Genomic DNA, 12,648 nt, shown 5'->3' with positions numbered 1-12,648 from the left:
ATGTGTTAAGGATCTAGTATCAAAATTTTAGCTTGACATGACAGTTAATTAAGCGAGAATCTCATTTTTTTCAATATAATGCATACCAGAAAAACAGGTGGTGCCCAACGTTGGAAAAAGTAGCTTCGGACTCTACAACCCCTGAAACCTGTTGTTACTATGTGAAAGAAGATCAAGTTCTTAATTTATAAATTGATATAAAATAAGTTCTAACAAAATATCAATATAATCCTAATTCATTTAACAAAATACATGTTATGAATGTGAAAATTTAAATACGATTAGAAAATAATGCATGTAAGTTCTAACTAATATTATTATAGATCATATTCTAAATTTAAAATTAGCTTATAACTAAATTAAAATAAAATTTTTAGAGAACTTATAATTTGTGTTAGAAATTAGCGTATGCAAAAGTTATACATATAGTGAAGGACGTATTTTTGGTGAAGGAAGATTATTGAATTTATTTGGGAAAAAAAAAGAAGAAATGAAATGGTAAAAAAGAAAACTTTTTGATTCTGAGCTATAATTTAAGAAGCTTTAGACCAAAAGTTAGGAACTTTTTCCAACAACAGGTGGTGGCATGAGTAGCCCCATCTTTTGGACTTTGTGTCACTAGTAACAGGCTTCTTTTGTTTGTCCTTTCACATTGATCCCTTCCATATTCAAACTGATTGTTAAAACTAATTAAAAGTATGCTTTTGTTATGTTTGATGATAGACTTATACTTTTAAGACAATGGGAACGTGTCTTTTGATCCTTACTTTCGATATTAGTTAAGGATAATGATACTCTGACCTTGTTTTTTTGACCTGGTTTTAACCCGCCTACGTGGCAGTCTTACGTGGTAAATGAGTGCGTTTTTGAATAAAAGAAAATGAAGGGATGAGGTGACGGTTGTGTCAGTTTTCTGATGGGTGTTATGGAGAGAGAAGACGTCCTGCGGTGCGCGTGAGGTTCCAACACGCGATCTCGAAGTCACTTACCCAAAGTTTCCATTTTTTTCACTCACCACTCACTCAGCGCTTTTCTCTCACTACCCGAACCACTTCTAAACCCACTCGAAGCGGTGCGGTGCGGTGCCGTCGGCTTTGTTAAGGCGGAGATATTTTTTCACTCAACCGACGGAGAATGTTGTACAAAATGCGAAGTTGTTAGCAGAAGGAGAAGGAAAGGAACTTCTGCAGCAGAAGAAGCGGGTTTACAGGGAGGCGTGGGTTTCCAAATTTGATTGGCATACCTTTGTTGTTTTGTTCGTGCGCGTGTTCGTTGGTGGAAGAAGGAACCCCTAAAAAAATCCGAACTTGGGAAGGGAGGAAGCGGTAGAATCAGGACTTCGGCGGTTCGTTATTAAGGTTGTGTTTTCTTTACACCCAAACCCTCGACGTTCCGGCATTACATTCTCACTGCATTGTATAAGAAGATGTAGTTGTGATTAGCGTATATTTTGCTTGTGTGGGTATTATGATAATAAAAGACTTTGTGTTCCCTGAGTTAATTTTTTTACGAGTTGCCTCAGCCGTTTGTAAATGGATGAAAGGCCATATAATGATCTGTGTAGGTTTTTGTGTTTAAGTTAAGGTAATGCTTGTTTTTCAATAACGTTGTTGGTTTTTTAATTGGTGTGTATTCACTTAATTCTTTGTAGGTTGTTTTTTCAGCATGGCTCGAAAGGGGAAAAAGGTTGGGAAAAAACAAGACTTCGATGAAGAAGACAGGGTTAGTGCTGTTAATTGTTATATTGTGCATCCCAATTTCATTGTTGAGCATTAGTTTAATTGTTAAAATTTTATGGAAGGTCCGGCTGATAAATTTTGTGGACACAAAGCACATTGTGGAGATAAACAATGTGTTGACTGATGGACACCGGAGACGTATTGGAGTCACCCCTTTCAAATGGTGTCTGGATTTAGAGAGGTCTGTAGATATCTGCAGTCCTCTATTAGTTGAGCTACTTAGACGATGGGATGACGGTGAACAATCGTTTCACATATGGAAGCATCTTGTACCTTTATCTGTTGTTGATGTATGTTTTAGTCTGGGGTTAGGTGTTGTTGGTGAAGAAGTACAATTTGATGCATATGCATGTGGTTTAGTTGGTTCACTCTTTTGTGGTCAAAGAATTTGTATTAAAGGTATAACAAACATGATTAGGAGTGTAATAGGAACCGAGCATGATGATGTAGATACTGTTTGTCGTCTGTATATATTGTTGTGCTTTGCCGTCTTGTATTTTCCTAGGAATTCAAAAGTTATTTGCAATATGCCTTTTGGAATATTAGATGATATTGATAGTTTGGTTAAGTTCAATTGGGGGAGTGCAGTGCACAGTTTTTTGGTTAACTCATTAAGTCGTGCTTATGGGGTTCATAGCCAGAAAAAAAATGACCACAACATCACGTTGGCAGGGTCAGTTGTGGTTTTGCAGGTACGCTGAATTTTATTGTATTTGAATGTTTTGATCTGTTTTATATTTATTGTGTTTATTGTTTTGATAATAATGATGTCACATTTGTTATTTGTAGATTTGGGCTTTTGAGAGGTTAGGATTGGGAGCAGATGATAGGGACATAGTGTTCCCCAGAATTTTACGATGGCCAAGTTTGAAGTTAAGGACTTCAAGCATCGAGAGGCTATTCATTGAACGTAATGTAATTTAGTTTTTTTATTTAATTTTCATTCCTTAGCGATTTATTTGTGTTGGTGAAGTTTTTTATATAAGAACAATTCATTTAATTATTAGTTAAATTACATTGTAGTTGATTTTCGACTGGGCTTTGACCGAGGAAGATCAAAGTAATGAACTTGTTAGGGTGGCTTTAAATCTTACAGGCGTTAGTGAAGGTGGTCAAGAACCTGGGGTTTCCAATACGGGTGATGTTTGGTTAAAAAAAATTCACAGCAATGAGATTGAAATAATGGAGATAAAGAAAAGATTGAAGATTTTGGAGGATGAGGTCTTTAGTAGGAATGAAAGTCAGCCCGTTGAAAAGGATAATGTTTGTGATGATAAGGGCCAAACTTCAGATTGCAATACCGAAATAAATGCAGACGTAAGCGATCATGAAGTGGGTGAAGATGTGGGTGCAGATGTGGGTGAAGATTTTGGTGCACTTCATGAACATGAAGGTCATGCAAATGAAGGTAACACGGCGGTGGATATTTCTGATGACAGTGGAGTTGAGAATGAAGCCGAAGTTGGTGGGGATGGAAATGGAAAGTCACCAACTTTGCATGACGTGGCTGATAATATTGATAAAGACAACCCAGTTCATGATGTCCATTGTGCTGAATTGTTGGCAATTGTACCATGGGTTGCGGCCAGTCAAGGAAACTGCGGTATCGGAGGGCGTGTTGATGTGGTTAAGCTTTACCAGACGGTTACTCGGGTAGATTGTCCTTATAGGTATGTCATCAATATAATAGTTAATGATATTTTGTATAATTAAATTTCTGTTTTTTACCTGTTTTAGTAACTTGAATTATGATCTGTTGAAGGATTGTTGCGGTGATAAATGGTCAAATATTGTCCACACATGATTGTATGGGTTTTCGACCAATGGGTTATGTTTGCAATATGGTAATTTATTATTTATTGATATTATTTGATAGGTATATGTTAATAATTGGAAAAAATTAAATTTTGGTGTGTTTCGTGAATATAGGCAGTTATGTTTGGATGTAACCTCTTGATGCATAATGAAAGGAAGTTGCATCAACATGTGCGAAGGATTGTTTTACATCCAATGTATACGGTACGTGTTTGTGTTTATTAGTTATGGGAACCAAATTTCAAGATCAATTAATTTGACTCTCAATTAATGACCAATATTATTGTAGACATTGGTTGTTCACGATAGTAATCAGAGAATCGCAAAGAGACGTGTTTGGAAGTTAAGCGATTACAACATGTTCTTTTCTTCCAATTTGGTTAGCATGAAAGAAATCTTAACCGCTGAATTTGTAAGTACCAAATTTGAGATGTTGATAAATTTGTGTTTCTAAATTCATTTTTGGCTTGTATACTTCACCTAATAATGAAGTTGTTTAACTTGTGACATGTACTTTAGTTGTTTGCTCCAATTGTACACGACGATCATTGGTGGTGTTATGCCGTCAAATTGGACACAATGGAATTCCTTGTGCTTGATTCTCTAGGACACAATCGAAAGAAACGAACGAGGATTGACAATAGTGTGGTTAGTGTGATCTTTGAAAGTTTTTTCTGTTTTTTGACTTGTACTATGTGATTTGTAATTATTAATATAAATTTGATTCATATGGGTGAGGATGTTTGCAGGCCCGTAACATGGAAACGTTTCTTTCGTTATTGTTAAATTGTAAGGAGGACAACAAGCCATCGTTTGAAATCCGACATGCTTTGACCCCCATTCAACCAAACCTGTGAGTAATTAATTTTGTTTGTTTTTGAAGGAGGTTAATTTATTAGTTGCCTGCAGTTGTTCTGAAACCTTACATTGTGTGGTTAACAATTGGTTAGGCATGATTGTGGAGTGATCGTTTTAAAATTTATTGAGCTGTGGGATGGTACTCCCAAATTCAATGGGAATTGCATGCCAGAATACACCACTGTAAGTAATTATAAATTTGGTTATTCATGGATGTTATTTTCATTTCAAATTTCACATAAACATGTTTGTTGGTTGCAGGAGGACCTTCAACAAATACGGCAAAATTTGATTTGTGAATGGATTCTACATGATGATAACCAGAACAGAGAAGAAGTACTTGTGTACTATGATCTTTACCTTAGACACTAGTTTTTAGTGTTAAAAAACTAGTGTGGAGAAGTTTTGTTAAAGAACTTTAAGTGACCTTAATTTGTTTATATTTTGGTTTCCCTTCTGCACGTACAGGAAAATGTGATGTACATAAGCGGAAAATGGCGCTTAATGCGTTCGATAGTGATGAATTGGCAAATTTTTTGATGCCAATGATTATATATGTTTATGGTGGTTTGTTAATTTTTTTTGATGGCAGTAGCAACATTTATACAAGCGCAAGTAGGCGTAATTGTTGCATGTAAAAAGTAATTTTTGGACTTACAAATGTTTTGTAAACGAAGTGCGTATGTGCAAAAAAAATTCCATAACCAATCACTTAATTGGGAAGAAAAACTCAGTTAACAAATGCCATGACTTAAGATCATTTCTTTTCATACTTGCTTTCTGTTCAGACGTGCATTTAACGTACAGTAAAAAAGGCATTTATTTGAAGATAGAGAGGCAGTTGTATTCTTCTGAGTTCAGAATAAAGGTTGGTGGGAATACCAAATCAAACCAAAGAGAGGAAACCGTAATGGGTGAAAGTTATCAATTTACACTATTTGCGGGGTGCTTTATCCGACGGACGTCGATTTAAACTGGTTGTACAAAAAATTTAGCCTAGCCAAGCACTTATGTGTGAATAAAAACCCAGTTAGTAGATTGATTTATTGTAGAAGTCGCATGTTGTTGTTCATGTGTGCATTTAACGTAACGTAACACTCCACTTATTCGAATAGAACAACACAGTTGTATTCTTCTGAGTTCAGAATAAAGGTTGGTGGGAATACCAAATCAAACCAAAGAGAGGAAACCGTAATGGGTGAAAGTTATCAATTTACACTATTTGCGGGGTGCTTCATCCGACGGACGTCGATTTAAACTGGTTGTACAAAAAATTTAGCCTAGCCAAGCACTTATGTGTGAATAAAAACCCAGTTAGTAGATTGATTTATTGTAGAAGTCGCATGTTGTTGTTCATGTGTGCATTTAACGTAACGTAACACTCCACTTGTTCATGTTGTTGTTCATGTGTCCAAAAAGATTAGCAGTGCTAAGCACTTATTTGTGAATAAAAACACAGTTAGTATAGTTCTGAATGTAAATACACATACATACAAGCAATTTGTTATTATTTAGTTGTACTACCTTCATCGTCATACATGATGTTAGATGTCCAAAATAAGACCCATTTGATACACACAAAAAACATACTAAACCTCAAAACATGACATCTGGTACGACTATTTCATTAGTTCATAACAAAAAAAAGTTGACCCAACTAAGAACTACTTCAAGGGCTGTCAATGACAATTGGCTTGTAGGATGGATAAAAATCACACATGCATTCATTGACAAAAACTTCAACATCTTCATCATCTCCTGCCATCTCCATCTCAAAGAAGACTAGATCACCTTCTTTCAGTCCATGGTCAATGCAAAATTCCTTCCAACCATCAAGGATCCTTGTCGCGTATGATGCTTCTAAATTAAGAATTTTGCAGGTAACAACAGTTTTTAGCCCGACTAACATCAGGTTCTGAATGTTCTTGTTACGGATCAACCCAGTTATATCACCCTTCAAATCCTGGAAAAAATGATAACCAAATTAGATGCAGTGTGTGTTAAAAATATGCGGTGCAACTTTGAAGTGTTGGACGAACATACCAAATGATCCCCGGTTGCCTGCTCATTCGTCAACTTCACGCAGTGGATGTAGTTGTCGTTCTCTGTTGTCGCAAGATGCAGGTAACGATCCATGCTTAGATCAGAGCAATTTCCTGTGAAGACGGTAATTTCAAATTGGTTGCTACCTAAATATCTAAGTTGCACATGTACGTTCCCTTGGATGTTGAACGTCGTCCTGAGTTTGGCCCAACCTTTGGTGAGTCTCGGCGAACGTGGATCCTGGTTGTACCTCAACTTGTGTAGTTGCCCATTGCTGTCCACACACATCCATTTGTCGCTGAGTTCATCGGCATAGGCAACAGCAAAATGCCTATCAACATAGCCAAAATTCTGCAGCATCCATTCACGTTGTTTTTCAAAGGGGAAAAACATGGAAGCAAAAAAAGTCAGAAAATATGGCAGACGATAGTGGTGGGAGGGGGAAGCAAGGACAAAATTACCCTATTTTTGATGTTGAGCGTGGTGAATGTCCATAGAAAGTTGCTCGGTTGGTTGCTTGCGGAGGCCGCCATCTCGATGTTTGATCACGTCAAGAAACCCTAGTTCAAGCCGTGAAGGGTGTTGTGAACGTTAGTGAATGTGTGTTATTTTGGCAAATGACCAGCATTAAATAGGGAAAGTCGGATCGCTACAACAGTCCCAACTCCTGATTGCATTCAATGGCAGGGGGTAATATGCACCGGCGGTTACCGCACATGTGCATAAGGGTTACGAGGTTTGGTAGAAATTAATTACACGAATTCAATGTCATTCAATTACACCAACCTGTCGGATTGCAAACTTCCTTTTTTCAATACCATGTAATAAATACACTGCAATGTCTTTACTCATATTTGCCCAAACTTCCTTCGACTTACCATAATATTTAAGGGAGATACATTTGCGGAATCGAAAGCAAAGAAAGCAACAACATTTGTCTGTTTTGTGCAATCACCAATTTAAATCCCACATGCTTTTGATGCCTAAACCTCCCGAAGGGGTGGTATACAACCATGGCTTGATGTCTTGGTACGATTCTTCTGGGGTGGGTGGCCGGATATCTTTGGTTTGTAAAAAAAGCTCGATATAACTTGCAGTTGGAGGAGTAATTACTTTTCTCCTAATTTTTTGAACATCTTTCCATCGTTGGATCATTTGGGTAATATCAGTGTCGCACTTGATTTCAACAAGGTCGTGGTAAAGTTTGTTGTTTAAAACTTTAACTCCTCGTCTATAACTAATTTCTGTGATGACTTTTCGATCTCCACAACGTATTCCATGCGATAACTTATCAACAAGCTCAACGAATGTGATGTTGTGGCGCATGGACATTCTCACCACTGCGTGAGATTTAAACTTTAACCCATGACCGTAAGGGCACTCTACAACTGTGGCTCGGCGAAGCCTTCCTCCAAAATAAATTAACAAGTCACATCTTTCTATGCACATTGGCCTTCCATCCGTTGAAGTCTGACTTCTTTCTAACAGTTCCAGTATTTGGGTCGGCGAGCGTGTGAATGTTACAAAAAGTTCTATAATGCAGTTAATTGGAAACTCTGGCTTACACTTAAGCATGTAAATGACATCGTCGTCACATGATAATTCAGTTGCCCGATACATGAGAAGTCCATTTTCATTCATGATGGGCTGCCTGAAGTATAACTTGTTAACATGGTTATCGGATTTGAAGTCCAAACTCTTCATAACCAGATCAGTTAAAAGATGCATCGTACAAGAATATGGGATGCGGAACAAACTAGGAATGGAACCTTCGAAGCGGACCCCGTCACGGTACTCCTTCATTTTCCCGTCCTTGAAAATGGCGGCTAGATATGAATTGCCCACATTGTACACACTTCTACCGGCACCGTATGCTTGCATATTCCCTTGTCGTCTTGTACGCCGACTGCGAGAAAAGATAAGAAAATTAAGCCGTCAAATCAACCCAGCTGTATATTGATATGAAAAAAAAGTTCCTTATATACCTCTGTATTAAGCGCACACGAGCACGATGAAGCTGCAATTGAGCACCGCTATTTATGGACAATAAAAAATTGATATAATGTACGAAATTTAGAATGGACCAAATTGCCCTTATTTAACGTATTGAAGAAGCAAACCGAATGTACCCTATTACATTGAATGCCAAGCCTTACCGTTTTACTTCTTCTTCCACCTACCTAAACATCATTACACAAGTCTTCATTACTCTGGCGCACCGACGGCAATGAAGTTAATCTGTGTCTACAGCTCATACCAACCGAAATGAATGCGCAAAGACCTTGGGGGTGAAAGGTAAAGGTCCTCATTTATAACATCTTAGTCTACTCCACTAAAAATGCATTTTACTGTCACAGTCCACTTTTCCATTGTTATAAGTTTGGAACTTGACTTCTTTAACATTTATCACAACATATCACACCATTTATTTTAGTTTAGCGATATATTGATTAAGGGATGAAGCGATATATTTTGTATGTGTTTGTTATTCTGCCAAAACGATTTAGACATCGGACAATATTAATATTCTGTTGTCTAAAATGCAAATGTTGTATTTTTTTTTTAAATAATGTAGGGCAAACTAAGCGAAATGTGGGCATCCGACGTACTTAACCCCATTTCACTTGAAGAAATAAGTTTATGCAACAACGAAATAGAGCAGTCGGAAGCATTACCTCATTCTATGCCTTCGCATACCCAAGAGGATGAATTAGATGACGTACCTACGGTTGGAATGATTTTTGAAACAGTGGACAAGGTTAAAGACTTTTACAAGCAATACGCCATCAGATGTGGATTTGGTGTCCGTGTGAGAAGTTTAAGTAAAGGAGAAGACAACGAATTATGTTTTGTGAAATTGGTCTGTAGCCGCGAAGGAAAGTACGTGTCCACCATCCCTCCCGAATTGAAAAGCCAACCAACAAAAACCAAGAACTGTGGTGCAAGGATAACAGCACTTAAAAAAGGAGGTCAGTGGCACATAAAGAATGTGATACTTCATCACAATCATGACCTAAGCCCTATGAAGTCAAGAATGATGCGCGGCAACAAAAAATTGAACATGCAAGTGAAGCGAACACTCGATATGAATGATGAAGCCGGCGTCCGCATTAACAAAAGCTTCCAATCACTAGTTTGTGATGTTGGCGGATTTGAGAACCTTCCTTTTGTGGAGCGTGATGTTAGGAATTATATAGGACGACAAAGAAGGGCACTAGGTAAGGAAGGAGACGGCCAAGCATTGATGGCACACTTCTCTCACATGAGACAAATGAACGATGAATTCTACTTTGAAATTGACTTCGATGATAACAATAGAATATCAAATGTATTTTGGGCTGACGCACGTAGTAGGGCAGCATGCGCAGAATTTGGAGATGTTGTCTCCTTTGACACTACATATCTAACCAACAAATATGATATGCCCTTTGCACCATTTGTTGGAGTCAATCACCATGGTCAGTCTATATTATTAGGATGCGGTTTGTTGTCAGCTGAAGATACAGAAACCTTTGTGTGGCTTTTTAACTGTTGGCATAATTGCATGTCATACAAGTCACCTGATGGCATTATAACTGATCAGTGTAGGGCCATGCAAAATGCAATTGAGATTGTTTTTCCAAATACTCGTCACCGGTGGTGCTTATGGCATATAATGAAAAAGATCCCGGAAAAGTTGCAAGGATATACTCATTACAAGACTATCAAAAACAAGTTGAAGACATTGGTTTACGAGATCGTTAATGTTCACCAATTTGAGACCGGGTGGCAACAATTAATAAATGATCACGAGTTGGATAAGAATGAGTGGTTGGGCACACTATACGAAGAAAGACAACGGTGGGTGCCTTGCTATTTGAAAGGAAATTTTTGGGCGGGTATGTCCACCACACAACGAAGCGAGGGACTGAATGCCTTCTTTGATGGATTCATCAATTCAACGACAATGTTACAGCAGTTTGTAGTACAGTACAAAAATGCGCTACGTCACAAAGCTGAAAAGGAATGCGAGGCAGACTTTGCTTCTTTGAACACTACAATCCCATGTGCCACCCAGTCCCTTATTGAACGTCAATATCAGCAAGCCTACACACATTCGAAGTTTGCAGAAATACAAATGGAATTCCGCGCCAAGATGAATTGTGCAATCAAAATGGTGGATGTTACTCCATCGGGATGCAACTACGTCGTGCTCCAAGAATTATTGTGGGATGGGAAATCTGCAAACAAATATTATGATGTGCATTATGATGCCAAAAGCGGCATAATATCATGTTCGTGCCAGCTTTTTGAGTTTCGTGGTATCGTCTGCCGACACTGTTTCACGGTCCTTGGCCAAGAGGAAGCAACAACAATATCCACGAAGTATATCATTCCTCGATGGAGCAAACTTATACGAAGGAGATATACTTCAATGAGAGCAGCTTACAACACCCATAGTAAGGACCCAAAAATGCAGAGGTACCGGGCATTGTGCAAGGAATTTTTTCAGATTGCCGATGTTGCATGCGAATTTGATGCTGGAACGGAACAACTATTTAAGCAATTGAGGTGTGGCAGAAACCCGGTGGAGTTCACTTCGTGCGGTGATGGTCGTTATGTTGACACCAGGATGACGTCTTCCTTCCCACCGCCGGATTCGTGTCAGGCATCCATTGTCCGCAGCCCAAATGCAGTGAAGCGAAAGGGAAGGCCTCGTACTCTAAGGTTGAAATCCAAAGTGGAAAAAATTACAAAGAAAAAGAAGTCGGTGGTAAACATGACTGAAATATACACCAACAACACCGTAAGTTAATCTCCTATTATTATCACAATAATCTGGCCGTGCATTTGAATCATGTAATTTGGGTTTTTGTAGCCAACACTTAACGACCAGGTGGGGAATGACATGGCAGATGTTCATCGTCATATAGAATGGGTATGATTACGTTAAATGTGGAGTATGGTGTAAACAATTTCCATACAGACAACTGAGTATTAAAATCCATTTTGCAGGACTTCAATGTGGCAGTAGTCGGTGATGTTTCATTCAATTCGACCGTACAGAGCAAAGTCGGTGGCACAACTAGTTCCAATATAGCCGACTGAAAAGGTGCTGTTCGAAGTCAAATAATTTCTAATGTCCAAATTACATCCACTTAAAGGCACTTCAATGAAATGATTGTATTCAAATTCCGCAGGGACAACAACGTACATCACAATGCATATTTTTTGAGTGGATGGGAGCTTTAGGTAGTTGGATACATGATGACATTGCCAAACAACAGGTCTTTGTGAAGTCATTGTTTGTCGATGACATTATACCACAAAAGTATTTTTTGGGAGTCGGTGTAGCAGTAACCGCCTTTTTTGTATACAACATATGTATTTTTCATTACACATTTTGAAGCAAGTCTGGTGCATTCGATAACATTGACATAATATTTTTGTTTATATTGTATTGTTTTTGTACCCAATCAGTTGCATTAGATAAGTGATTATGCGTGCAGTAACTGCCTTTGTATGATACAATATTTGTGCTTTTACTACATTATGTTTGTTCCATGTTTACTTCACTGTCCTTGTACCAAGTATAATGATTTCCAAAGACTAACAAATTACAAGGAACACGGTTACCCAGCAACTGTCTTTCTATGATATAATAAATGTCTTTTTACAGCATTCTTTTGGTACCAATTCGTGTGCCTCCCAAGAGTCACACTACAGCATAAAGGCACCTTCAAAATTTTTAAGGAACATACTTTTTCAGATACCGTATATTTGTTTTTACTTCACTGTCCTTGTACCAAGTATAATGATTTCCAAAGACTAACAAATTACAAGGAACACGGTTACCCAGCAACTGTCTTTCTATGATATAATAAATGTCTTTTTACAACATTCTTTTGGTACCAATTCGTGTGCCTCCCAAGAGTCACACTACAGCATAAAGGCACCTTCAAAATTTTTAAGGAACATACTTTTTCAGATACCGTATATTTGTTTTTACTTCACTGTCCTTGTACCAAGTATAATGAATTCCAAAGACTAACATATTACAAGGAACACGATTACCCAGTAACTGCCTTTCTATAATATAATAAATGTCTTTTTACAGCATTCTTTTGGTACCAATTCGTGTGCCTCCCAAGAGTCACACTACAGCATAAAGGCACCTTCAAAATTCTTAAGGAACATACTTTTTCAGATACCG

At 37.9% G+C, this 12,648-nt stretch overlaps 2 protein-coding genes across 2 annotated transcripts; both read left to right on the top strand.

The window, feature by feature from the left end:
• The first annotated feature begins 1,661 nt into the window (after nucleotides 1–1,661).
• LOC114194800 (uncharacterized) lies at nucleotides 1,662–4,898 on the top strand. Its single transcript, XM_085665850.1, has 10 exons — nucleotides 1,662–2,431; nucleotides 2,529–2,654; nucleotides 2,763–3,409; nucleotides 3,502–3,583; nucleotides 3,669–3,758; nucleotides 3,844–3,966; nucleotides 4,074–4,202; nucleotides 4,304–4,407; nucleotides 4,505–4,595; nucleotides 4,674–4,898. Exons 1-10 carry the CDS (start codon nucleotides 1,709–1,711, stop codon nucleotides 4,782–4,784), a joined length of 2,226 nt encoding a protein of 741 aa, XP_085521976.1. The 5' UTR covers nucleotides 1,662–1,708; the 3' UTR covers nucleotides 4,785–4,898.
• A 4,147-nt stretch (nucleotides 4,899–9,045) lies between these two features.
• On the top strand, nucleotides 9,046–11,543 carry LOC114170115 (protein FAR1-RELATED SEQUENCE 5-like). Its single transcript, XM_028055601.2, has 3 exons — nucleotides 9,046–11,241; nucleotides 11,314–11,373; nucleotides 11,451–11,543. The coding sequence occupies exons 1-3, from the start codon at nucleotides 9,046–9,048 to the stop codon at nucleotides 11,541–11,543; spliced, it is 2,349 nt and encodes a 782-aa protein (XP_027911402.2).
• Nucleotides 11,544–12,648: the final 1,105 nt, after the last annotated feature.

This window comes from Vigna unguiculata, chromosome 8 (assembly GCF_037176805.1).
Source record: "Vigna unguiculata cultivar grain cowpea cultivar isolate G323 ecotype 2 chromosome 8, ASM3717680v1, whole genome shotgun sequence".
NCBI classification, from domain to species: domain Eukaryota; kingdom Viridiplantae; phylum Streptophyta; class Magnoliopsida; order Fabales; family Fabaceae; genus Vigna; species Vigna unguiculata.
Note: the sequence above shows the minus strand (reverse complement) of the source record. Positions and strands in the feature narration are given on the sequence as shown.

Coding starts and splice junctions, on each gene's coding strand:
- LOC114194800 (XM_085665850.1), top strand. CDS start 1,709: ATGAAGAAGACAGGGTTAGTGCTGTTAATTGTTATATTGTGCATCCCA. Junction 3,410..3,501: donor CGGGTAGATTGTCCTTATAG/GTATGTCATCAA, acceptor GATCTGTTGAAG/GATTGTTGCGGTGATAAATG. Junction 4,596..4,673: donor GCATGCCAGAATACACCACT/GTAAGTAATTAT, acceptor TGTTGGTTGCAG/GAGGACCTTCAACAAATACG.
- LOC114170115 (XM_028055601.2), top strand. CDS start 9,046: ATGTGGGCATCCGACGTACTTAACCCCATTTCACTTGAAGAAATAAGT. Junction 11,242..11,313: donor AAATATACACCAACAACACC/GTAAGTTAATCT, acceptor GGGTTTTTGTAG/CCAACACTTAACGACCAGGT. Junction 11,374..11,450: donor TTCATCGTCATATAGAATGG/GTATGATTACGT, acceptor TCCATTTTGCAG/GACTTCAATGTGGCAGTAGT.